Genomic DNA, 26,801 nt, shown 5'->3' with positions numbered 1-26,801 from the left:
ACATAACGATCTTCAACGTTTTTTTTTCATAAGCAGCTTTACACGCTAAGCTCCCGTGCAGGTCATGTTGTTGCATCGCATGCCGAGTGGATCTGCACTTCTAGCCACCCAAGCACCGTCCCTTAATAACAACCTGCGATGTAATGTGTGATGATGTAATATAATAAAAAAAAATGTCTTTTCTGCTCAGGTGATCTGGGTGTGTAACCGGTGTCGCAGGCAGCAGGACATCCTCACCCGGTCGGGCGAATGGCTTCCGGGGCCGGGCCCCGGGCCGACGAGGGTGCTGGGCGCGGCGGTCAGTGACCCGGCCATGTGCGGTGACCCCGCGGGCCAGAAGAAGGTACGGTCCCGGTCTCAGATCCCCCTCCACGCCACGCCTGTCACGCCCGAGCCCGGCAGAGGCCCCTCCGCCAACACCACCAACCCAGCTGCCAACCACAGCGATATGCCATCATCCCGCTCCCGCAGCGAACCGCCCAGGGACAGGTCAGTTCTAGTCTAGTCTTGTGATGAGTAGATAGACAGATACACAGACAGACAGATACACAGATAGATAGATAGATAGATAGATAGATAGATAGATAGATAGATAGATAGATAGATAGATAGATAGATAGATAGATAGATAGATAGATAGATAGATAGATAGATAGATAGATAGATAGATAGATAGACAGATACATAGACAGATACATAGATAGACAGATAGATAGACAGACATATAAATAGACAGACATATAAATAGACAGACAGATAGATAGATAGATAGATAGATAGATAGATAGATAGATAGATAGATAGATAGATAGATAGATAGATAGATAGATAGATAGACAGACAGACATATAAATAGACAGATACACAGACAGACAGATACACAGATAGATAGATAGATAGATAGATAGATAGATAGATAGATAGATAGATAGATAGATAGATAGATAGATAGATAGATAGATAGATAGATAGATAGATAGATAGATAGATAGATAGATAGATAGATACATAGACAGATACATAGACAGATACATAGATAGACAGACAGATACACAGATAGATAAATAGACAGATACATAGATAGACAGATAGATAGACAGACAGATAAATAGACAGATACACAGATAGATAGATAGATAGATAGATAGATAGATAGACAGACAGACAGACAGATACACAGATAGATAGACAGATACACAGACTGACAGATCGAGACAGATAGATAGATAGACCGATAGACAGATAGATAGATAGACAATAGATAGACAGACAGACAGATACACAGATAGATAAATAGACAGATACATAGATAGACAGATAGATAGACAGACAGATAAATAGACAGATACACAGATAGATAGATAGATAGATAGATAGATAGATAGATAGATAGATAGATAGATAGATAGATAGATAGATAGATAGATAGATAGATAGATAGATAGATAGATAGATAGATAGATAGATAGATATACAGACTGATATACAGATACATAGCTAGACAGATAGATAGACAGACAGACACACACACACAGACAAACACACACACACACAAGCAGTGTGACAGAAGCGGTGCTTTCCCGGTCATGGAAAATGTGATTTAAACCAAATTTTATTTGAGTGCTTTTGTTTGATTCTGTTCTTCTCGACCCTTCAGGAAAAAACCTGCTCCAGACCAGAACGGGAAGCCTGGGGAGAAAGCAGAGCGCCGTCGGGGACCAACAAAACTCCAGCCCCAGGCTTCAGAGGAGCATCGGGACAGCCGCCGGTTGTCACGAGGCCGATCTCAGGAGTACGATGACCAGGGAGCATTGGAAGGGGTCAAGTTGGACGCCAGGAGGACAGAGGACGAGTCCAGGACAGTAAGGGAAGCTGGGGCTTCTCGGCATCCTGCAAAGTCAGGGGAGCAGGAGGCGCGGACAAATCCTAAAGTACCTCGTGGCAGGCTGGGGGACCCTGACAAGGAGGTCAGGGAAACGGGGGTGCCGGAGCCCCATCGGGCGGTGGGCCGGCGGAGGCCCGAGGCTCTTGAGCGGCAGGGTTCGTTGGAGAACCAGCAGCCTCAGCAGCAGCAGCAGGGCTGTAGGGTTGACAGGACCGTGGGAGGTGGTGGGACGCAGGGGCCGGCGCCGGCCGTGCAGCCTCCTCCGCCGGGGCTCCACGCGGGGCCCCTCGCGCCCAGGGCCGGCCCCGGCCCGGACCTCAGGAAGCCTCAGCCCGGCCAGCCGGAGCCCGGCTCCGCCTCTCTGCTGCGGCGCGCCAAGAGGCAGAAGGCGGAGACCATGCTGCGCAACGACTCGCTCAGCTCCGACCAATCGGAGTCCCTGCGGCCGCCGCCGCCCCGCCCTTACAAGAGCAAACGCGGCGGCGGCAACAAGAGGCAGACGTCCGTCAGCAGCTCGGAGGAGGAGGGCGGCTCTACGCCCGAGTACACCAGCTGCGAGGACGTGGAGATCGAGAGTGTCAGCGAGAGAGGTGAGGGCCAAGGTTTCCACCCAAAATCTTTCTGAATCATTTCGTTTTCCCAAAATTTGAGGTTTCACGACGGACGAAATCCACAGAGTCGAAGTGTCATGAGGCCGCCCGATTTCCCCCGTCCCTCAAGGACAATTCATGCCAAAAAAGCATTTAAAATCAGTAGTGTTCCTCAGGGACCCCATGGTAGTAAGTGGGGTTTGAACCTGGGTCTTCTGGTTCACAGGCGAGTGTCTCACCCACTAACCACCCATGTGGTAGTCCCCCATTAAATCGCAGAGCCCCACGTCTCCAAACATCATGGTGTCCCGCGCACGCATGTTGTGTCGTTCTTCAAATTCAAATTTAACTCAAACAAAGACGAGCAAAAATGTTTCGCCGCTAATTTAGTCTGGCTAAATGTAAAAAAAACGTTGAATGTTAAAAAGCCACCACTGCCTGGATGAATTTATATCCAGTCGCTGCCTCCAGTGTGCATTTACTTGTTTGACTGACTTCTACTGTAAATTTTACTGTAAAAAAAAGATCAGATCTACTCATGTTCTTTAATCGTGTGACTTGACCGAAACCCCACCGGAACGAGTCGCCCGGTTTCTAAAAGTCCGTTGCCGGGGCTATAACTCCGCACTTTTTCCCCTGTAAACACCCGCGTCCCGTAGTGCCAGCATCGCTCTTTAACAGTGGCCAGAGAGCCGAGGTTTGCTGGGGAAGAGTGACTGAACACAGACTTAAAAGGTCAGAGCATTGAGCATCTCTCTCTCTCTCTCTCTCACACACACACACACACACGCACACACGCGCGCTGGAGCGCTCCGGGGTGGAAATGTAAACAGTAGAGAGTGCAGACTGCCCCGCTTGGTGGGCGCAGGGCTGGAACCTCCGAAGGAACCCCGCTGCTCCGCAGGTAAGCTGGCCGCCGTTGTTAACGACAGCCGGGAGGGATTTAGGACGGTTTTGTTGCTAAGCGTGCCTGCCGACGGCATCCCGGCGTGGCCCTCGGGTTATAAATCTTTAATTAGTGCTTGAGTGCCGTCGGGAGTTACGCTTTACTGGATGTTTTCGCCACCAGAAGCCATCGTTCGCTTACAATCACCCTTTCACACACGTGTCAGAATATATTGCAGCATAACGCAGTGTGATGTGACCTGGAAATAACCACATTTTACTCTTTCTCTTTCTTTTCCGCACGAGCTTTTTAACCACATGCAATTTCAGATCATTCAGACCGTTGCTGGGCTGGACGGAGGAGGTCACCCACCTATAAAACACGATGGAGGCCCTGTGTCAGCCAGTAGATAAAACCGGTGCAGTTACCAACGTTGCAAATTGACCAAAACAGCAAGATGAACGCTCATCAGACTTAAACTAGATCTCTATACGTCGTACTGGGGGGTCAGGGGTCGCAGAGGTTAACAAAACGATGTTCGTAAACATTAATTGCATGAAATCCCTATAATCCTGTATGTCATATAGACCAGATCTATAAATGCTGACCCAGGTCGGGTTCGTATTCAATCTCTATCAGTTTAGTGGGGCTCGGTGCTCGTAAATTTGTTTTTGGTGATTGGTGAAAGTGTTTCACATCTTGAAAATTTGTTTTATTAAACGCGGGTGACGCGTTGCAATTTTTGAGAGAGGAGGGCAACATACGGATGCGAAACGGAGGCCGGCCTCCGCTGATTGTGTTTTAAACCCGCACATTTCCGTTCCCATTTAGGCTAGCGCTTGTGGCCGGGCTTTATGCATTTATTTAAATGCACCACGGAGCAAACTGTCTGATATGTACTGTATATGGCCTGCAGTGTAAAACATGGAGAATAAGTAAAAAACCCGCAACTGTGCAAATAAAGGTTTGTAATTAATCATTGTGTTATTTTATTGTGTTATTGAGGGAAGAAACTGGGTTTGGGGGGCACCTGGCTTACCTTGGACACAGTCAGGGGGGGGGCTTTACGGTAGGGAACCGCTGCTTTATACCGTATGCAATAAATCTCTGCAGACGTGGTCTCGTTTTATGGGCAAAAGAAATGGGGGTTGGCTGAAGGCTTTTTGCACAGTGCTGTAGGGTTAGAATTGGATTTTGTGATAGTTTAAACTGGGGCGCGTTAGAAAAGCATTTTTTTTTACCATATTGTAGGTAATGAACTGCCTGCCTATGACCGTGTGCCACGTACTCGTTCGATGGACGTCCTTCAATGTGCTCAACGTCTGGGAAATCTCCCGGTACAATCGACTTTCAACAACGCGCCCCGCTCGAAGATCGGAACTGTCAGATCGCTGATTTAGTGGCGTTCGCCATAAGCGACGTGGTCTTTTAGATGTTCAGCGAGCGCCCTTCACCGGTTTTAGTGTTGTTGTGTTCATTTTTAGAACACATGTGTGGTTGGTAGTCAATTCTGTGTGCATTTTCCTGGAAATCAAATGACACCATGACTCCATGATTCCCTCATTGGATAATTTGGGAATAATTTCATAGTGTGAATAATTCCGTCACGTCGCGTGCACCCATCGGCCTGGCACACTCCTGCGTGTGCTGGACCGTATACAGCCTGCTGTTTACCTTTACGTTTCTCCCGGGACCTAAACACAGGAGCCAGAGCCGGAAGCTGCCTCACGCTCCGCCGGTGTGGTGGTCGGGGCAGCGCCGGTAAACAGACGACAGGTCCCCAGCTACGCTCTGCTTTGTCCCGAACTCATAACTGCGTTTGTTCCTCCCGCTGTAGGTGACTGGGAGTGTTATCCGCTGGACCCCACTGTGTGGCATGTGAGTGTTGAAGAGCTTTTTCGTTAAGAATTTTTATATATATTTTTTCTCCGTTGTGTCTGTGCGTGTGTGCATGTTAAGGGTGGGGTGAAGGGTTAGCTGTAATGAAAAGCTCCGCTCTCTGATGGGATTAAATCTCAGCCTTGTTCTCCTCAGCATCCGGTTACATGGCAGCCCTCCAAGGAAGGTGATCATTTAATCGGCCGAATCATCCTGAGCAAGAGAACAGCCATGCCCAAGGAGGCTGGAGCGCTGCTCGGCCTAAAGGTCAGGCCCATGCTGTCACTCACTCTGTTTTTCGGGGTGCTTCCTAATCGGAACATGTCGAACGGAACATTTGTGCCTAAATGAAAAGTAAAATGTCCTCATATATCATGTCTAGGCAAGTCAAGTAGAGCTTCGTATTACATGAATACATGACAGCAGTCAGTGCCGAGACAAAATACTATCTTCCTGGACCAAAAAAAGTGTTACGCTACCAGTCAAAAGTTTGGATGCATGAAATAACACACATGAGGTTATGTAATATAGAAAAAAAAACTAACAAAGCAAAAAGTTTTGCATCTCTCCAAAATCAGTCAGCATTTCTAACCTTACGTTAGACAACAAAGACTGTTTCCACCAGTCCTGAAGGTTCATGCTGAACACTCTCTTATCGTTTACCCACGTTAATTAGCATCTAATGAGCAAGCGGTGATGATTGTACATTTACTGGTATTGTACATCCAACACAAACAGGACAAACGGTGCTTTCAGACAGATCGGCAAAGTAAGAAATATACATCTTTACATGGCTGCATAGTGCAGTCAGTGTAATAGTGTGAGTGTAAGAAAAAGTATTGCATCATAACAACATGACCCATCATCATAACCCATCATGACATGGTGAGGCAGATGATCTGGAATGATGGCTGGACATGACGGTGTAGAAGGACGCATACGCACAACGTCACGAAACAGGGGTGACGTCACGAATACATGATGAAGAGGACCCGAGAGACGTCCAGTAACATGTAACACGAGACACGAACAGGGCAGCTTTATACAATCAGACACAGGTGGACACGATCAGGAAACATTACACAGGACCAACATGAAACTCTGGTCCGGATCCCGGACCCGGAGTAAACCCTTCTGGACCGGATCATGACAAGAAGTGTGTACATCATGTAAAAATATATATAAATTTTTTGAATGTTGAAGCCATCAAGACCTGTTTTTAAATGAATTCGTTTCGTAGTGAATTGATCCGGCCGTGTGTTCTGCGCGAGAGCAGGTGGTTGGTGGAAAGATCACGGAAACAGGAAGACTCGGGGCTTTCATCACCAAAGTTAAGAAGGGCAGCCTGGCAGACGTCGTGGGCCATCTCCGAGCAGGCGAGTCTGGGTTCTTTCACGCCGGGTTTGCGTAAACCCTGGTTTGAGTAACACATCTCTTTTTATTGCTCGAATGTGACATTAGCTCTGAGGCCCTTTTCATGGAGATGGAGAAGTGCTTTGATTTTTGATGTTTGTTGGAGCTGGATGCTGCACTGAACGTGTTAAATGGCTTTTATTTTTTCTTTCTAGGGGATGAGGTGCTTCAGTGGAATGGGAAGTCGTTGCCAGGAGCCACCAACAAAGAAGTTTACAACATAATTCTGGATTCCCAATCAGAGCCACAAGTGGAACTGGTGGTTTCGAGGCCAATTGGGTAAGAGAACAGAAATATGTCATGCCTCTGCGCAGCAAATGCCCTGTGCTGAACCATCGAGGCTCTTGTCTTTTGTGCTGTTTTCAGCGATATACCGAGAATTCCAGAAACATCGCATCCGCCATTAGAATCTAGTAAGTATCACACAGGTTGCGTGGAAATGCACGTGAGCCTCTAGCAACTGAAGATAACGTCCCATCCTTTGATTTTGCATTCTCCAGCAGGTTCAAGCTCCTTTGAGTCACAGAAGATGGAGCGGCCTTCAATATCTGTCCTATCCCCCACCAGCCCTGGCGCCTTGAGAGACGCCCCTCAAACTCTGCCTGGGCAGCTCTCGGTGTGTGACTACATTCTTGCAATGCCACGAATTCTCTTCTGTTTGGTTTGGTTCCAGGGTGACTATGCTTTTTTTCTGCAGGTGAAGATGTGGTACGATAAAGCAGGACACCAGTTGATAGTCAACGTTCTCCAGGCCACCGACCTGCCACCAAGGCTCGATGGACGACCCAGAAACCCTTACGTGAAAATGTACTTCCTGCCTGACCGCAGGTAGGCCTGCACTTCACCTTCATGTCATCCTATAATAGGTCAGTATATGCATGTGAATGTTGTTATATAAAGTGTGTGTGTGTGTGTGTGTGTGTGGTCCGGCTTCCTACTCAGCGATAAGAGCAAACGGCGAACAAAAACGGTGAAGAAGAGTCTGGAACCAAAGTGGAACCAGACTTTCCAGTACTGTCACGTGCACCGGCGGGACTTCAGAGAGCGAATGCTGGAGATCACGGTGTGGGACCAGCCCAGGGTTCAGGAGGAGGCGAGCGACTTCCTAGGAGAGGTGGGTGTATAGTTGTTCTGTCTTAATTTTACGTTATTTAGTGACCTCTAGTCTTTGCTTCAAGCTGTCGTTTTAGTTTTTTTTAGTCTTAGTCACGTCCAGACTCATTTAGTATAGTCGGAGCATTTTAGTCTCATTTTAGTCTGAATTATCAATGAATTTTAGTCTAGTTTTAGTCAATGAAAATAGTATTTTTAGTCTTTTTAGTAATGCAATTCTATTTAACCCAGTCAACATAGTAGAATAGATAAATAACATCTTGTAAACCACATTTAGTCTTGTTTTTATTCGTCAACATTATTACATGATATATTTTGTTATAGTTATTGTCACATGACCAGCATTTATGTCATAAAGATTCCTTAACTACAATATGTCATCAAAAATTTTAAAAACAACACTAGGTAGGTGTAGGTTAATATGGTTCATATTTCAGGTATATTGATTATGACAGCAGATAACGTGACAGGTATGATGGAGTCACCATAAGGTGTTAAGTTTAATTCCCAACATGCTCCTGTGCTGCGTAGATCCTGATTGAGCTGGAGACTGCCTTGCTGGACGATAAACCCCACTGGTATAAACTCCAGACCCATGATGTGTCTTCCATTCCACTGCCCCACCCCTCGCCGTACCTGCCTCGGAGGCACGCGCAGCCCGAAACACCCGGCAAAAAGCTTCAACGTAAGTGCATAGCTAGAGGCCACCAAACTGTCCAGGAACTTTTGGAAATATGTATGATGTATGATGGCTGAATATCTTATTCCAGGATTATGCAGCTCACTGATGGATGAACTTGATTTGTTGCCACTGGAACACTGACAAAATTGTGAATTTGTGTATATTTCTGTCAATTCTCTCTCTGTGTGTGTGTGAGAGCATACTTTATTTCTCTCTGTGTGTGTGTGTGTGTGTGACAAGAGAAACATTTCTGTCTTGATCTGTATTCTGTCAATCATCGGCTCTTGCCATGTAAATGTGTGTCTTGTTTTTATTGTCTGTGTGTGTCCATCACCATACAGGGTCACAGCGCGTCACAGAAACAGATTTTGATGATGGTATTGGCGTAGTGGCCACAGGTGGGTGGGGGGTGTGAGTGAAGTGACGTTGTGTTTCCTGCTGTAGAGATGTCTGCGGAGTCAGAAAGGGGGCGGAGACACAGCACCTCACGTCGCGGTGCTGCTGTCGTCCTGGAGAACGGACCTGTGAGCCCTCAGCTGCCGAACTGCATAGCTTCGATCTTAATATTGTACAAGCCAGAATTAGATATTGGAATAAACCTGAAATGCGTAAAAAAAAAAAGAATCCGTGTTAAAGTATTGACTGCCCTAAAGCCAGTGGTGGCATCTGAGGCTCTAAGCCGCGGTCCCAACGCAGCCCTCGGGAGTCGGTAGCATAAATTCCACCATGCACACACTCCCTGGTGCATGAGACGTGGAACGGAGAACGAGAAGAGACTCTTTTCAGTTTGCATGGTACAAATCAAATGTTTGGCGAACGACAACGCCTTTCTTCTTCTTCTTCTTCTTCTTCATCGCTTTTTTTCCCTAAAGCAAACGCATCATTAAGAAGCTACAGGGAAGCCGTTTCACTGAGAATGAAATGAGAACTCTTTTCATTTCTGCTTGAAAGCAGCGTTGACCCTTGACTGGCCATATGCTGGTTGATTTTGTTGTGCCAGGCCTGGCATCAGTTTAGTTCTTTTCACTATATTACCACTGAGAATGAAAGAAATCACCTAAAATTACAGTTGAGAAACACTGCACTGTATGTGCAGTCTGCCTATTAACAGATAACAACAGATAAGATAATATCATTTCTTAATATTTGTGATCAAGATGTACTGTTATTTAGTGACCTCTTGACTGTGTGTTTAAAATATCTGTAAGATCAATTCAGCCACTTGGCCAACAGACCAGCCATTATATGTAAATTGCGCAAAGAAAAAAGAAAAAGAAATGCAATTGTCTCTGTTAATAACAGCTTGATAAAAAGGAAACAGAACAAGCAGCATTGAGAACTGCAATAATAGTGTCAAAAAGAATTTTAGAATATGAATGGAGTGGATTTTAATGCTCCATTCTTTCTTCTTATTTGGATGTGTTTATGACGAAGAAGAAGAAGCCGGTTGTCTTCCTCCTAGTCTCACCGGCATGAGTAGATCCCCAGACACCCACAGCAGTGGCATGGAAGGTGGTGAGTGGACGAGCGTGGTGTTCACCGTGTCCTCTGTGTGTGTGTTCGCGTGCAGCTGTAGAAGGCCGAGTGCGGGAGCGAGAAAGAGAGCGAGAGAGGGACAGGTCCACCACCCTGGAGGTCCCGGAGTCGCCGCGGTCCCCCCACCACCGGTCCCGCTCGGTGTCCCCTCACAGAGAGGAGCAGGGCCGGGCGCGCTCCCGACCGCCCAATGTGCCCTCGCAGAGGTAGGGCGCCCGCTCGCCGCGCACGCTTTACCCGAGCAAACGGGACACGGTGTCTCACCCTGTCGCCCGCTCTCTGTCCCCCGGCCCGGCAGGAGCCTGGATGAGACGCAGCATGGGCGCCGCTCTCGATCCCCCACCCGTTACAGCGACCACGGCCGCGGGCAGCCGGAGCGAGAGTACCTGGATGAGAGGTAAACCGGATGTTCGGTCTGCATTCAGATCGATGTTTCCCCCCCAATCTTCCTTTTAGGAACATATGATCGGACTATGATTGTACAGTATCGTTCAAAAGAATTGCAGTGAATTGTGACTAACCAGAATGATCCAGGTTTTTAGTATATTTTTATTGCTACATGGCTAAAGAAGTTGGTGCAGTAGGTGCAGTAGACTCAAGGCCCAGCGTTCATGATATGCACGCTCTTAAGGCTGTGCAATTGGCCAATTAGTTGGAAGGGGTGTGTTAAAAAGAAATAGCAGCGTGTGCCATTGACTGCACAAACTCCAAAATATGGATGTGTAAAATATGTAATAAATACAAACGTTTTTGTTTCTAGGATTTAGCAACCCCGTGAAAATATACTAAAAACCTGGATTCTTCTGGTTAGTCGCATTTCACTGATATTATCTGGAACAATACTGTGTGTATTTCTGCAAGGTGGCGCGGCCGCCATTGCTGTTTCATTATTACAGGAGAACAAGGACAGTTAGGACCTTCTCACCAGTTCACTTTACTTAACTTTACTTTACTTTACCTGGCAGACGCTTTTATCCAAAGCGACCAGCATTTATCAATCCACCAATCTATCTAGAGCTAGTTGTATAATCTACATTGAATTTTAACATTTTAAATTTCTGAAATCTTTGTTACCCATTGAAAATTATTTTCATCTTTCATGGATAAGGAAAATCCATGAAAAAAATATATTTAATGGCAAACTATAAATAACTGGTTTCAGAAAGGCAAGTGTAGATGTAGACTGATTTCTAGGTCTATGGCTGGGTCACATTTCCTGATATATAAATTTAGTCGATGAACGAATGCCCTGAAAAGAGAGACTCACATCTAGAGCAGTGACTGAATGTCAAATTACTCATTTACTTGCTTCATGTTTCCGTTGATGTTCTTTCTGTGGTCTGGGTCTGTCTCCTCACATCCCGTCCATCACCGTGGTAATTACAGGGAGGGCGTGCCGATGCAGAGCTCAATGCGAGGTCGGAGCGCCGAGTGCCTGCACAACAGAAGGTAAAACCGCCAGGCCCAGGACCGTCCCTGAGTCAACGCCGCGCGCCATTCACTAGCACCTGCTTTTTGCAGCGCGAAGCGAGTCGTGATGAAGTGCGGCTCTCTTCGCCGCCCCAAGATGTTTACACGGCCTCTGCTCTGTTTAGCTCTCCCGATTCTCGGGCCGCTCTCGTCAGGTCGAATTTGTGCGGGTGATGCATGGGCCGGCATCGTGTTCTTTCCATATTCCCTGGGCCCCTTCCTCCGAGTGCTTACAAAGTCCCGGAGGCCGCGCCGTCGTCCATCAGCGCCCATCAGACATGACTCCTGGCCAGTGGAACTTTCCACTGGCTGGTGGCGCCCTGCCGGCCTCCTGTAAAAGGACACGGTTTAGTCGGTGTCCAAATAACAATCGTGGCGCGCTCAAGTGTTATTGTGCCAGATTGACTTCATTGAACCCATTCTCATAAATATGAGCGCGGCCGGGAGCCGCAGGCCGCAGCACTTCACGCAACGCTGGCCTGGAATCGCTGCACCTAACATGGTCAGGCAAACTGGCTTCGTGTGGCTCCACAACGGTGTCACATTCCTCGTTTCCCCTTTCGAGGTTAAATCTTCGCGTGTGTGTGTTTTATCGTGGTAAAAGGAACGGCACGACCCGATTCATTAAGCCGATAGAGCAGCGAGCTTGACCAGTTTTACATATGGATTGTACCAGATAAATCCACTTTTATGCTGGTCGTGCTGGTCTAAAATCAGGCACCGGCACCGTGCAGACTTTCCCAGCAGGGAATTTTCCTCCCCAAATGTTCTTTGCACAGACACTTTGACACGTGGGTGATTTTGACAGTTTGGGGGCGGGACCATGGAGGATTCTGTCAGTGAACCAGCCAACAGTGCGAAGGAAATGCACTTATTGCGGGAAGGAAAAAACTATAAAGCAGGGGGAAAAAAAACACAATAATAATGTGTTAAATGTCTTCAAGGTATTCGCTGATGCTGCTTTGAAATGCTTATGGTAAATAAATCCAATTTGCCAGATTAGTGTACATAATTAAAACATTTTCACACCTTCATGTGCTTAACCAGGCAGCATAGGCAACATCGCCAAAACACTTTTTGTGGCTAGTGATTTATGAGAGAATGCTGCAAATAATGTTAAGTTATTTTAAGGAAATAACCGTGAATGGGGTTTTACCGGTTAGATTCACTTACATAACTTCCTGAAAATGAGAGGGGACATGGTTAGAAAGGCAGATGGTATTAATATTTCTAATAGCTCACTAATGCAGCAAAAAAAGCATACTTACATGCAGAAAATGTGAAATTATTATGACACTGTTGCTTTGGCTATAGCTTTTATGCTTGCCATATATGCAATGTAATTCATTTCGGGCAGTAATGGGTCTCTGTGGCTGGATTTTTTAATGGCTGTGAATCCATTTAAGGCCACTTGCCGAGTACACGTTTTGCTTTGCTTGCTTAGTGGTTTGTATGTGTATCTGTTCGCTTGGCAACTTTTATGTTCTCTCCCCTGCATGCATGCACACCGCACACCCGTGACCAGGACTCGGTCTAGGCACAGTAGCACCCTCCCACCTAAGATGCCTCTGTTAGTCAATGGCATTCATAAAGAGTTTTACAGGTAAGAGCGCAGTGGCACTGTGAGAAATGACCCCAGTGCCCACCTGTACATTTTTTATCCATATCGAACACTCACCGACCATAGTCTGACCCTGACTGGTATCCTGAGCTGTTATGCAACCAAATCCTAGGTATGGTATAACAGTGCCGTTAGAGTTTCAGATCATTTGGCTGCACCTTTCTTACACACTGATAAATTATTAGAAGTGAACGACTCTATTGCAAACATGTCTGCCATGTCTTTAAATAGAGTGACCTTGCACACAGTACCCACTCCATCCCAAACCTGTCACTATTATTACTAGGAATTTTCTAACTGGCGCTCCACGGTAAGCGTGTCGCTAGTCCACTAGTCAGGATTTGCAAAAAATAAATGGATAAAAGAAGAAGGAATCACTGCGGTGTTGGTTTAAATAATCCAGAATAAGGAAGTAATGTGTGTGAGAGTTGCCAGTCATCTGGCTCCTCCCATTTTGAACTAGACTAAAATTAGGAGAAAAAATGTAATTAAAGATTGTATTCACACCAACAAAACAAAAGGGTTACAAAAGGATTTACATATTAAATATTCAGAAATCTATCAAGGATTTACATAAACATCTTGCACTCGCGAACAGGCCCTGTGCTTGGCGCCATTTTGAAAATAGTGCCCTATTTCTTTACGTTGGTGCCAGTAGCCTAGATCAAGAGCATCACACTTTAATTGGTTCAGTTATATTAAATGTTTGAGCTGTAAAATGTTACCGTTTGCATGGTTCTTTTTGCATGTGTGGTTTGTGTGTGTGTGTGTGTGTGTGTGTATATGTGTGTAGTTCTACACTCCCTGCATGTGCAAAAAGCAAGTCCCGTCTGAGACTGAATGGCATCACGGCCACTCGTAGCACCGCCACAAACCGCGTGCTCAGGTTCACTGACCAGATCTCGTTTGGGTAAGAGAGTCCATTCTCTTGCAGTGGTGCAGCCTGTCCCCAAAAAAAAGCATTCCAGTCAACCTGTCTCATCCTCTTAATCACCATGTTGAGATATACCTGTCCAACTTTTGATTTGTCATCTAACATGATGATTTATGTTGTTTTTGTACTCTTTTGGTTTCTTTCCTTCCTTTTCCCACTGTTCTCTGCCTCCATTGGACGGGATGTTGTGGCGCTAGTGGTCTGCAGCCGTCTCTTGACAGGGTTAGGAGTGCTAGTACCAACTGTCTGAGGCCAGACACTAAGTCCCTCTTCCCTGAGAGAGAAAGGTACCCGCGCTGCTTGGTTCCTGTTGGTAGTTCATGTGCTGAAAGTGAGTCACTAAATGCACCAGGTCTAGCACCAGATTTTCCCATGATGCACTGACCAGCATCGCCACAGTAAAGAATCATGAACCAAATGCATGCATTTTTATTTTCATGAAATGTTTGTGTGTTTAGCTGTTTTAGCACATTTAGTGTAATGCAACGTGTGTCCACAGTGACTCATACGTCTTTAAAAATGGGTGCATTGAAGTTGTCTGCATTGGACAGTTGTGGTAGTTTTTTACGGTTGGGAAATCCGAGAGATTTTTCTTTGACCCCCCCCCCACCCCATCAGAGCTCATCCACTCCCACTCACCATCCTCCCTTCCCTGTCTCTCTCTGGTCTTCCCTACGGGGGCACTGCTGGTGCGCCCACCCCACGCCACGCCCAGGACAACTCAGTCTCTGCCCCGCACCAGACCCTCCAGCCCCCGGATATTAATCCAACACGCCTCCCCTGAGGATGACAGGTATCACTTCCCCTCCCCAAGGTCTCCGCCTCTGTTGCCCCATCCCAACCCCATCCCAAGCCCTTGGTGACACTGTGACGTGTAGCTGATGTAGCTGTCCCTGCCTTCTAGATCTATCTAACTCTCTGTGTGCTTTGTTGTTCGCTTCGACCTAAACTGCAGAGACGCTTCCTAGACCCTCCCTGCTGTCGCAAAATAACGTTCTTCCCCAGACCATTCTGTATTCCGTAGACGCTCCGTGTAGCTCCTGCTGTGTGCTCTTCACATTTCCCCTTTTCCGATGTGGTGTGCGCGTCCGCCTTCTTATTTCCCCGTTCTTGCAGGCCTGCTGTCGGGTGCACCTTTTTGGGGTTTTTTTACATCCTTCATCCCGAGGACTCGTTTCGGTGTGCAATGCCCTGCCACTGACTCCGAACGAGGAGGCGCGCTACTAACACTCACCCTGAGCCGTACACGCACTCCTGTTACGCAAGAGCCGAGTCTGTTGTCTGTCGTCTGGTTCGCCGCCTTCTTGCCCGTGCCGCGCCTCCCAATTCCAGCTTAAATGCAACGATAGAACTGTAGCGACCGCCGTGAAAACTTGACTTCACCCCATAGTGAATCCTTCTGTGTGGCGTAACCATCCACATCTGTGTGTCTTTGTCCTGTCTCCTCTCCCCATTCACTCCCGTGTCACTGGCCCGGTTGAATTGAGCAGCTGGATGGCGGAGCCTATTTTTCCCGCTCAGGAGACAGTAAACCATCTGAGCGCAAAGCCGGGGGTCCGGAGGTATATACAGTAAAGCGGGCTGTTCCTTCAGCTCATTGTGCATCTGCAACATGTAGGATTTTTATTTTTATTTTCAAATGCACACGTTTGGAAAAAAAAACGATGTTCTGGTGTGCGGCCACGCAATTTCTGGAAGCACCAGAACAATAGAGTTTTTGCCGCATCGTTCTCATCACTCTGCCGCCCTTTTTGTTTTTTTGTTCTTTAAAATTTGTTTCTTATGTCGCTCACGTTCCACGACATAGGCAGCCAAGATCTCTGGACAAGCCTGGCTGTCAGAAACCTGGCAAGAAATTCTCTGACAGTGACAGGTAAGGAGATCCTCCATGTCGCCCCAATGACCTACTGGACACACTTTAGAAATGAGAGCTTCAGTGAGAGCGCGACTGAGAGTTTACTGACCACCGCTCGTCAATTACTGGTTGGTAATGAAAGTATTCAGAAAATACTAGTGACCATTTATCATTTGATATAAAAAACAAAAATGGCTCTGCATTCTAAAGTGTCCTCTAAAGTGTCCTCCGTCCATATTTCTCCATGACATCTTCTCATCTGTTTACTGCATTACTACTGGAACTTTTAATGTTTGATCATTCTGTCAAGATTCTTTTAATTTAAAAAAGTCAATACTAGTCACGAAACATATTTAGTGTATTTACGTGAGAAAATCAAATTATTGAAATTATCTGGATAAACTCTCTCATCGGGTTGAAAAAGCACAGAGAAGTAAGGTTGTGGAATTCGTGCAAGTCAGTGGAGAAACCGCCTTCCCTCCCATGCATGCATACTGGGACGAGGACGGCGGTCGGATTTAAGCAGTCGGCGCAGGAGAGCTGTAAACGCAGTAAGTTCAGGCCCCAGCTTGCGGCCGAGAAAACGGTCCAAAAATAGCTGCCTGCTCATTAGCACCCATCGCACATTACTGGCCTCGTGGGACCACATGGACATGTGTGGTACTTGACGGTGGAGTTTACCGAAAGCCCACCGGAAGCTTGAGGCCGTAAATGTGTCATTACTAGGAACTTGTTTGGTAAACCAGACGAATCGGAACCCGTTAATTCTTTTACTCATTTACAGCATTTACAAGGCGCCCGTATCCAGAGCGACTTACAATCAGTAGTTACAGGGACAGTCCCCCCCTGGAGACACTCAGGGTTAAGTGTCTTGCTCAGGGACCCGATGGTAGTAAGTGGGGTTTGAACCTGGGTCTTCTGGTTCACAGGCTATTACCAGCCTGTCAGCATTTACAGCATTTATCAGACGCCCGTATCCAGAGCGACTTACAACGCTTGTTGTTGCTGTCTTTTCCCGCACGCCGCTGTCATTTATGGCCTCCAGAATACAGCCGACCTCTATCTTGAGAGGCTCTAGACGGAAACTGGTGGCCCTGCCCCCGCTGGGCAAGGCGGTCCCTGGGGGGCCCGTCCCAGGCTCGCCCCATCTGGACAGGTGCCGACCCCACGCTCAACCCGCTCCCCTTTCCAAGCCGTCGCTGCGGTGGCGATTACCCGCCCGCTCCCAGTAGGCCGTGTCTGCTCTTTCAATACGCTCCTCTCCGACTGATACCTAACCGCACCCCTCGCAGCAACCGTGCTCCGCGGTGACTGTCTTGTTCCCTCTGCTGGTGTGTGTATGACTATAAGCTTTTCCCAAATGTTCCTCTGTGTTGACTCGTCATGACTATACAATATGTGTGTAATTAATAAAGGTAAGTCGATCTGTTAACGCGGTTCATTTGTCTCTCGCCGCCTGCAGAACGCATCCACACCCCGGGCCTTCGTACCCGTCGTCTGCGGGGACCCCCGCGGCAGCACGCAGGGGCAGGCAGCTGCCACACGTTCCTGCCAAAAGCAGCAGCATAGAACAAGGTGAGCCTCAGCCTGGGCTTCTCCCTCTGGTTCCTAACACATTGTGTGTGAGTCGGGGGCACAAGTGAAAAGTCAAGTACGCAGTAAAACACGCAAAACGTACAGCGACGGTGTGCATTCGCGGCATTCATTATCAGATGCCCTTACAGCCGGTAGTGACAGGGAATCGGGGTCAAGTGTCTTGCTCAGGGACACAATGGTAGTAAGTGGGGTTTGAACCTGGGACTTTGTGGTTGTCTGCTCAATGGGCAGGTGTGTTACCCACTTGGCAACTAAAGTAGGGGCGTTTAATCTCGTAGTCGCCGCATCGCGACGTGGACGATTCTGCATTGAACATAATCGATTATTAACGTCATAACGACGTTGCATGTGAGTCGTGGTGGTATTAGCCTAGCGGGTAACACACTCGGCTATGAACCAGAAGACCCAGGTTCAAATCCCACTTACTACCATTGTGTCCCTGAGCAAGACACTTAACCCTGAGTGTCTCCAGGGGGGGACTGTCCCTGTAACTACTGGTTGTAAGTCGCTCTGGATAACGGCGTCTGATAAATGCCGTAAATGTAAATGTAAATGTAGTTCTGGTTAAAACGTAGTGCCAGTAGTGACTGTTGCGGCCTGATCTGAGTACAGCGCCGAACCGGGCATTTCTGCCGCGCCGTCTAGCTGCCATTTCACTGCCGTCCACTCGATGCTGTTTAGTGTTCATCTGGATTTCAGCAGAAATTGATGCCACGTCGGTGTGTTTATTTGACACCATCCCAACATACAGTCCTCTGATCCCCCGTGTGGACGCTTTGAAGTTCGGTCCGAACGCCTCGAACGCCAGAGAAAGGCCTGGTTCAGGCGTCCGTGCCTCAACTCACAGGTGGCCTAGCGGTTAAGGAAGCGGCCCCGTAATCAGAAGGTTGCCGGTTCAGATCCCGAGGTGTCACCGAGCAAAGCACCGTCCCCACACACTGCTCCCCGGGCGCCTGTCATGGCTGCCCAACTGCTCACCGAGGGTGACAGTTTAAATGCAGAGGACAAATTTCACTGTGTGCACCGTGTGCTGTGCTGCTGTGTATCGTATGTGACAATCACTTCACTTTCTCACTTCTCACTTTGTCATCTGCCGCTTGTTCTCTGTTTGCAGCCCTTGCTGGAGACGACAGAGCTTGGTTGCCGATGAAGGTTCATCCCTGCAGAACTCCGGCCCCCTCCGGTAACAGCCAGGAGCAAGAGCGGTCGTCCAAGAACAAACGCGAGGTGACCTCTCACCCCCTGCACTTTCACTGCCGAGTGTCTCTAAAACAATTTAGTGATTTATGCTCTGTTCCGTGGGCCGGCGGTGGCCACGCTTCATTTTTGTTCCATCCGTCACTCTGCTGGAACCGGGCTTCCGGGGCCGCCATGTTGTTTCAAGCCTCGCTCTGCTGTGATTGACCCTGCAGCTGTACAAGGAGCAGCGGCGGAGCTCTGAAAACGTGTCTCACAAGTCCTCAGACAGTGACGTCAGTGACGTGTCAGCCATCTCTCGAGCCAGCAGTGCCTCTCGGATCAGCAGCACCAGCTATATGTCCATCCAGTCAGAACGGCCAAGGGGCAGAATCAGGTGCGAGTCCCGCCCCCATCCTCCTTTCTTTATTTCTCTTCTACACTCTTTATTGCGTCATCAGTTTTAGTTTTCAGTTTGTTTGTTAATCTTTTTTTCTTTTTCACTATCCATTGCTTCTTTTTGCATGTCTCCATTTTTGTCAATACTTTGTGAACATTGCATGCACTTCACGTGCCGGAAACATGCAGATCTAAGTCACTAGAAGGCTGTGAGAGTGAGAGGAAGGAGAGGAGGATAACGTGGGGGTTGAACGGAACCGAGGAAGAGCAGCCGAGAAGGCACTCTGATGATGTACACCTGAGGTAAAGGTCAGGGGTCATTTAGTTGACCCTGTTGTAGTGACCCCCCCCCCCCCCCAAAAAAAAAAAAAATCATGGCAGACCTGGCACTGACCTTTCCCCTGTACCTGATAACATCTATATGAATTCAACAAGACAATCCCCATTCCAAACCTCGGCTATTCCTCTTTAGACAAGGGACGTATTTTTTAGATGAGCAACTCCACAAAGCGTGGGCTTTGTTCGCTTGTGCAAGATATAGATTCTTCTTGTTCGATTGATTTATGTAAATCCTGAAAATTTGAAAATAGTTCACCTTTTAGATTTAGATTTAGTCTACTCTTTGTGTCAAGCTGCCATTTTAGTTTTTATTGGTCTTAATCGTGTCTAGGCTCGTTTTAGTCAAGCCAAGTTTCAGCATTCTAGTCTCATTTTAATCACAATTTTAGTCAGGTTGAAAAATATATTTTAGTCTCTTTTTTTAGTAATGCAATTTATTTAACCAAGCCAATATAGTACAAGTACCTACTAGAATAGAGAAAAACTTGAAAAGCCATGAAACAATTAAAGGTTATCTTAAAAACAAGCTTACCTTATTATTACATTGCTGTTACCTTATAGACTCAAGAATACTCTACATCCATTCCAGTGTCCGCATTTCTCCCCATTTTTTTCGACCACACATTCCGTTTTCTTTTTCACTTAATTGTAAAAAAAAAATGTCCATTTAAAGGTCACTTTGTCTTTTTCTCCCAGCCATCTGATAATCTGCCACCATGTCTTTGACCGACCACAAGCATTCTGAAATTTAAATTATGCACGAACGGGAATTGTGGAAGTGACATCAATTCCCACCCGGATGGGAAACACAGGAAATAGAAATACTGCATAAAATAATAATAACGCAATTAAATGAGAGGACATAATGCATTGTCTTGTTTTCATCAAAATTTTATTTCGTAAACCACATTTAGTCTTGTTTTTATTCGTCAATAATATTACATGATATGTTGTTTATATGACGTTTTGTTGTAGTTATTGTCACATGACCACCATTTACGTGTTGTCATAAATGTTTGTTGACGAAGATATTTTGTCAAAAATTTCGTTGACTAAAACAACACTACTTGAGGACATGACAAAAAAAGAGCGCTCCTCCTTGACAAGATTGTCCCTCAGTCGTCAGATACGTCCCTCAAGCCGTAGCATGCTGAAGAGCACAAGTGTGAGCGGCGAGATCTACACTCTGGAGCGCACAGATGGCAGCCAGTCGGACACGGCTCTGGGATCGCTGGGAGGCGGCGGGAAGAAGCGTCGCTCCAGTCTGAGCGCTCGGGTGGTCGCCATCGTGGGCCTTCCGTCCCGACGCAGCCGGAGCACCTCGCAGCTCGGCCAGACAGGCAGGTCACCTTAACTTGTCACGCAATCAGCCGCCCTTTTCAGTGACGATAAACCCCGGCAGTAGGTAAAGCTGGATATATAAAGCAATTAAAACTTTCTGTTTGGGGCTCAAGATGCTATCAAGGGAACCAAAATATAGGCCACCTGACTGCAGTGTCATGGATGAGACATCTGTCATTGGCTTCATATCAATATCTGTTATACAATCATCTATCATTTAAAAATGGCTGTATGAAAGGCGAGCCTAATTAGAATATTTTCAAGGGTGGTACGTTAGAGATTTGGAACATTTTGTATTTATTTTCCAGGGAGTAAATGAGCCCTTTTGTTTTAAGCGAATGTAAAAAGCCTCCCTCTCTCCAAGCTGATACTGTAGATGGTAAGCAGAGACAGCAGGTTCTTGTTGGCCTTGGCAAAGTTGGAGCCTGTCATGCAGAGATCATCTCTGGACACTAATCATATGTAATGTAGATGAGTGCTTTGAAGCTGGATCTGATATCTTTTAAAATCCCATATTTTAAGATGAGCCTATTTATATTTTAATAAATGGATTTTTAAAAAGTTTTTGGCTTTACTCGCTGCCAAACCCCTAGATAATATCTTAAAAGGCCCTTCGGGTGATAAATCAGATTGAGAGCTGGGCCTTTTTAACCGTCTCTGCTGGCCTGCAGCCGAAGGTCCATTGTAGTCATTTCCAGCCAGGAAAACAGGCAGGATATCATGGCCCTGCGGTGCTGTGTCTTTGTGGCTTGATACTACGCCGCTGTACGATGAGGTGAAGGACACCTGGAGACTGATGGGTAGAGTAGCCTGCTTTGATTGTTAGAATAAGTCGTTTTATTTGCATTAATGCCGAACACCGATTTGCTTTTTTTGCGAATGCCAGAGGAGGCTGGGGTCAAAGAGCATGATGGACCGTCTCACACCATGCACTGAAGCATTGGGAGGTGTCAAGGAGCTTATTCATGGGCCCAACAATGGCCTGTATTCACCAACCTACCATTCACAACCATTTTTAAATGTAAAAAATTATTCGAAAAATTTAGGCGAGCAGGGAAATAACTATAAATGTGGTTTATAAATGTGTAAATACTATTTAAAACAAGGTTTTTTTAATCCTTACCCTACCCCTTAACATCAGTGTAGCTAAAATGTTTGCTCATTTGAATGGCTTTTTGTTTTCTGTCCTTACTACGATATCAATACATTTATATTTGTTCTTTTCACCGCTCCAGAGGCCGTCAATAAGAAGACGAAGGGGAGCCAGATCCAGCGCAGTCAGGAGACGGGCATGGCGGTGGAGTTCCCGCGCAACGCCATGGCGCGGCAGGCCAGTCGCGAGTCCACAGATGGCAGCATGAACAGCTACAGCTCCGAGGGGAAGTGAGTGAAAAGGCGGCCTCCTTGTGGCTGTATTGACACAGAACCGAACACGCCAGCGCCTACCAGGGGAAGCAAAAAAAAAAAAGAGCAGTCAGAACCGTAGACAGCTCCTTCATGGAACGGGCACTGGAGGTTCAGATCTTTCGGGGGTTCCGAGCGGTGAATAAATGCGAATGCGCCCATCTTCTCATACGTGACAACGGCTGGCACATTCCGCTGACATTCCTGAAGCGGTGAGATCATGGAAAGGTTGCTGGCTTCAAAGGGAATGTTGATTGTGTTACAGAGGAGAAGAGGACATGTTTCAGATACCTAGGCCTTGCTGGTACAGCTGCCTGGAATATGAGGAAGGGCAGGGCGTCATCGGCTTTTGTGGCCTTAATTGTTATGCCTGCCTCGCCCACATTCATTTTTTCACGAGTAGTCTTTGTAAAATTTTCTGTGGTATAGTTCATGTTAAATTAAATTCGGCGGGACACTGGGTGGGTAATGTGGCAACTCGAGTTTTTTTTTGTGGCCTGTCTTAATTTTACTTTTAGTCTAGTCTTTGCGTCAAGCTGTCATTTTGGTCAATATTAGTCTTAGTCACATCAAGACTCATTTTAGTCTAGTCAAGTTTCATTGGAGCGTTTTAGTCTTATTTTAGTCATAATTATCCATGAATATTATAGTCTAGATTTAGTCTTTTAAAAAAAAAAAAAAGTCATTTCATAATAAAAACAAGGTTATCTGATTATTATATTATTGCTACCTTATAGACTGAAGAATACTCGACATTCTGTTTTCTTTTCCACTTCATTGTAACGAAAGTGCACCCAAAGATCGCTTCGTCATTTTCTCCCAACCATCTGCTAAAGTATCAGAAGAATCCTGAAGTCTAATTAATGCCACGGTTGCGTAGTGACGTCATTCGTGCGACTGAATGGGAGATACAGGAAACAAAAACCGCGGTATAATAACACGATTAAATGATTGGAAATAATGTCTCATCTCATTTCACGTTTTGTCTCGTTTTTATCTTGTAAACCATATTTAGTCACGTTTTTAAATATTAAATGATATATTTTGTTGTAATAACGTCACATGACCAGCATTTACATCTCGCCTCGTGTTTGTTTTAGTATGTCAGTTGCATCTTGTTTACTTTGGTGCCCAATTGTTGAACACGGCATCCATCAGACGTTCTTGTTCTCCTTTTCCAGCCTGATCTTCTCAGGAATGAGGCTTGGTGCCGACAGCCAGTTCAGTGACTTCCTGGATGGCCTTGGACCTGGCCAGCTTGTCGGGAGGCAAACCCTGGCCACGCCTGCCATGGGTGAGCTTTGTATTACACAGACATTTTATTAAACTATGCAGCTAATGATCATGCTCACATAATTCTTTCGCCTTCCTGTCCTTCAGGAGATGTTCAGATTGGCCTGATGGATAAGAAAGGTCAATTAGAGGTTGAGGTGATCAGGGCCCGTGGCCTTACACCCAAACCAGGATCCAAAAATCTCCCAGGTACTCTGTCCCATGCATATGTCTTTCAGCATGTCTACCTCGAGGCCTTCGTGGGTTCAGGTCATGGGTTTTCCAGTTTCTCGAGTTGTGAAATGTGATTAAAAGGGTTTAAAATAAACTCTGTCTGTCCCCAAACAGCTCCCTACGTCAAGGTCTACTTACTCGATAATGGGGTGTGCAAAGCCAAAAAGAAAACCAAGATTGCACGGAAAACCCTCGACCCATTATACCAGCAATCGCTGCTTTTTGACGAGAGTCCGCAGGGTAAAGTTCTCCAGGTCAGTTCTTGCTGTAGTTGCACGTATAATAAAATGCTTCACCTTGTTTTCCAATCACAATCCTGATTCATTTACTGATGAAATGAGTAAATGTTCGAATTCGAACTCAGACATGCATTCTGTTCAGGTGATTGTCTGGGGTGACTACGGCCGAATGGACCACAAATGCTTCATGGGAGTTGCACAGATCCTACTGGAGGAGCTGGACCTCTCTAGCACAGTGATTGGCTGGTACAAACTCTTTCCCCCTTCGTCATTGGTGGACCCGACGTTAGCACCCCTCACTCGTCGTGCTTCCCAGTCATCACTTGATAGCTCTTCGGGACCGCCGGGCATGCGATCCTAGTACCAAATGTAGGAGAGGAGACCACGAGGACCACGAACAGGACCAAGGAGCCAGTGGCAAAAATCCGAGCCGGAAGGACAGAGCGACCCACAGGATCACGATCAAAGCTTTGCTGGAGTCTGACAATCACCACCCCTTCCTCTTCCTTTCACGTCTTTTTTGTACTATTGGCTTCTTTCACATGGAATGTGATGCCTTCGCACACGTGGAGAAGGGATGCTGCCCGGCGTCAGTGATCATAAGAGGTGGGTGGGGCACTGAAGGCGTGTTCAGGGGTTAGGTCTTACGGTTAGCCACTGCCCTGTCCCACTCAGCATAGTCATGGCACAGGCCAGGGAGTGCCATGCGTCATAGTTTCAAGGGTCAAAGGGAAAGGGTGAGCCTGCTCATAGACCCTGACCCCCGGAGAACGCTGACCTTAACACGTTTGTTTACAGCAGCTTCCTCCCACTGCTCTGCCTTCTTGCTGTACATGGGCACCCACTTGTGGAATGTGACAGCATGTTCTCTGACAAAAAAAAGGTACGGAACATGCAACAGATCCCGGAAGCTCCAGACGCCTCCTGAGCAATTCGGACATTTCGTTTCGTTTCTCGTTTTTTTTTTTTTTTTTTTTCTATGCACACCCATCATCAAAGATGTTGATCATCAAGCTGAGCTTCAGCATTCCGAACGGTTGCTATGACATCACGGAATGAGTCACCATGGACACCTCTGTTTGCCTCGTCTTTAGCCAGTCATGGTTTATTTGGTTTCAGGAAGTGACCTCTGAATGCTGAATCTACGTCTAATTTCATTTTTATAATTTCATTTTTAATATCCGAGAGCAGTTTATGTTGCACAACAGCTTATCATTACAACCCATTTTGAAAAACCGAGGAGGTCAAACGATTATCCTTGTTTTTTAATGACTCCTACACACTCCCCTCACACATTTCTCTACACGCGGCAGCAATCTGAGAGCCGTGTCTTGGAGACAAATGAGAAAAAACGGCCACCCTCTCCTCGCCCTCGGAGGGGAGCAGCATGATGTTGGAACTGTCCCAAGGTGCATGCACAATTTCTAAAACAAGACAATAAAACAGCCAATAAAAAGTCCAAAAAAAAGAAAAGTAAAAAAAAAAAAAAAAAAAACTCACAAAAAGAGACGAAAAACAACGTGTGTTAGTTCCACATACTGTAGGCCAGCTTGTGTGTTGCATGTACTTGTACAGTTTGCTTGTACTTAATATAAATTGATTACCAATAAACCGAAGCCATCCATTCCATAAGTGGACATTTGGCCAGGTCCAGCGCCCCACCCTCGCTGGCCTCGTGTGGAGGCTCAGGCCCTATGGGGTGTTTTTTTTATTCTTTCTGTTTCATTCCTTCTTCCTCAATTTTTTTAAAATCCCTTTTGATTTAACAAGTGCTCTACTGTACAGTAGTACTAAGCAAACACAAGCCCCTCCCCCTTCTTAACACCGACAAACGTTAATGTTTTTTACAGAGGGACTAGAAGCGAGCAAGGACGCGTGTATAAATTGTAGTTATGGTTATATGGAAATGATGGCAGAGAGAGAGATATATGTCGAAATATATTGAAAAGAAGAGTGTGTCGCTGAGACACACAGGCGTGAAGTGTAACTTTCGCTTCCTGGTACCTACGAAAGCCCCCCCGGTCAGCGCGCGCGAGGTCCCCAAGGTCCGTTGAACGGAGCCAAGGCCACCAAGGGACACCTTCACTTTTTCTTTGTTGCTTTTCTTGTTCTTTTTTTTTTTTTTATTCTTTATGTAAAAAATAAAGGCCAAAAATCTAAATTGGACTGCTTTTTATTTGATATTTTCATATATCCCGTTTTCTTTAACCGATCGCGTATATGACAGTTTCAGAAAGAGAGTAAATAAAAAAAGAGAGTCCCGACCCGCGGCGTTTTTTTTCTAACAACCATTTCCTTTTTGGTGTCCATTGAGACTGACTTCATTACTTTGTCAGTATTAGTCGACAATACTGATTGTTTACAATCCATGTGTTCCACTGAAACAATATAGAAAGTGTTCACTGCAACATTTCTCCTTTGTACAACACATGTGGCTAAAAAGATGTGTATGTTTTATATTTGAGAGTTCATTTTTATGATTTACAAATAAAAAGATTGTGTGGAAGACACATCGCCTTCTGCCTGCTGCTTTCAGACTTTCTTGGCCACAATATCATCATCGTCATCATCTCATTTATTACAGTTATATCGTAGCCTGCAAAAACCATTTTGATTGGAGGTTTTGCTTCATAAGGGGCATGTAGAATGTAATAAACTCCTTTTCCCTTCAAGTTCCCTTCAAGTTCGGAGCCTACATGTAACATTTAAACAACGTTACATACCACATCAACAATCAGACTACATGAGGTGCAAACCTGGGACACGTTCAGTCAAAAAATAACATTTATTGGCAGTATAGTAGCTGTAGACCCTTCATCTCCGGTCGGTGTGGCAGCGCCTGCAGTGACTGTTAGAATCCGAAGAGGCTGTGTGCAGGGCGGGGAATCATAAATATGGAGAAAACTCCACAAGGGCAGGGCCCACACACACACACACA

General features: G+C 46.3%; 1 protein-coding gene across 23 annotated transcripts in view; it reads left to right on the top strand.

Annotated features, from left to right (window-relative positions):
• Positions 1-25,368, top strand: part of LOC114795565 (regulating synaptic membrane exocytosis protein 1-like) — a 54,620-nt gene extending 29,252 nt beyond the window's left edge. For 4 of the 23 annotated variants that reach the window (XM_028989003.1, XM_028989002.1, XM_028989001.1 and 1 more), the window contains 31 exons: positions 191-489; positions 1,658-2,475; positions 5,199-5,239; positions 5,396-5,506; positions 6,516-6,615; positions 6,808-6,931; positions 7,019-7,065; positions 7,153-7,268; positions 7,350-7,480; positions 7,595-7,766; positions 8,297-8,450; positions 8,789-8,845; positions 10,018-10,189; positions 10,282-10,380; positions 11,370-11,432; positions 12,979-13,056; positions 13,868-13,984; positions 14,206-14,295; positions 14,724-14,801; positions 15,816-15,881; positions 16,909-17,019; positions 17,326-17,438; positions 18,574-18,686; positions 18,872-19,032; positions 19,224-19,337; positions 20,493-20,713; positions 21,950-22,097; positions 23,300-23,412; positions 23,499-23,600; positions 23,739-23,878; positions 24,006-25,368. In XM_028989003.1, coding sequence (XP_028844836.1) covers positions 191-489; positions 1,658-2,475; positions 5,199-5,239; positions 5,396-5,506; positions 6,516-6,615; positions 6,808-6,931; positions 7,019-7,065; positions 7,153-7,268; positions 7,350-7,480; positions 7,595-7,766; positions 8,297-8,450; positions 8,789-8,845; positions 10,018-10,189; positions 10,282-10,380; positions 11,370-11,432; positions 12,979-13,056; positions 13,868-13,984; positions 14,206-14,295; positions 14,724-14,801; positions 15,816-15,881; positions 16,909-17,019; positions 17,326-17,438; positions 18,574-18,686; positions 18,872-19,032; positions 19,224-19,337; positions 20,493-20,713; positions 21,950-22,097; positions 23,300-23,412; positions 23,499-23,600; positions 23,739-23,878; positions 24,006-24,224 — 4,488 coding nt within the window. In that variant the 3' untranslated portion in view covers positions 24,225-25,368. Of the gene's footprint in view, positions 1-190; positions 490-1,657; positions 2,476-2,507; positions 3,380-5,198; positions 5,240-5,395; positions 5,507-6,515; positions 6,616-6,807; positions 6,932-7,018; positions 7,066-7,152; positions 7,269-7,349; positions 7,481-7,594; positions 7,767-8,296; positions 8,451-8,788; positions 8,846-10,017; positions 10,190-10,281; positions 10,381-11,369; positions 11,433-12,978; positions 13,057-13,867; positions 13,985-14,205; positions 14,296-14,723; positions 14,802-14,879; positions 15,571-15,815; positions 15,882-16,908; positions 17,020-17,325; positions 17,439-18,573; positions 18,687-18,871; positions 19,033-19,223; positions 19,338-20,492; positions 20,714-21,949; positions 22,098-23,299; positions 23,413-23,498; positions 23,601-23,738; positions 23,879-24,005 lie in introns of those variants that run through there. The other 19 variants (XM_028989004.1, XM_028989005.1, XM_028989006.1 and 16 more) reach the window with 19 other exon arrangements.
• The last annotated feature ends 1,433 nt before the right edge of the window (positions 25,369-26,801 follow it).

Source organism: Denticeps clupeoides, chromosome 8 (genome assembly GCF_900700375.1).
Source record: "Denticeps clupeoides chromosome 8, fDenClu1.1, whole genome shotgun sequence".
Classification (NCBI taxonomy): domain Eukaryota; kingdom Metazoa; phylum Chordata; class Actinopteri; order Clupeiformes; family Denticipitidae; genus Denticeps; species Denticeps clupeoides.
This window is presented reverse-complemented; position numbering and strand designations above follow the sequence as displayed.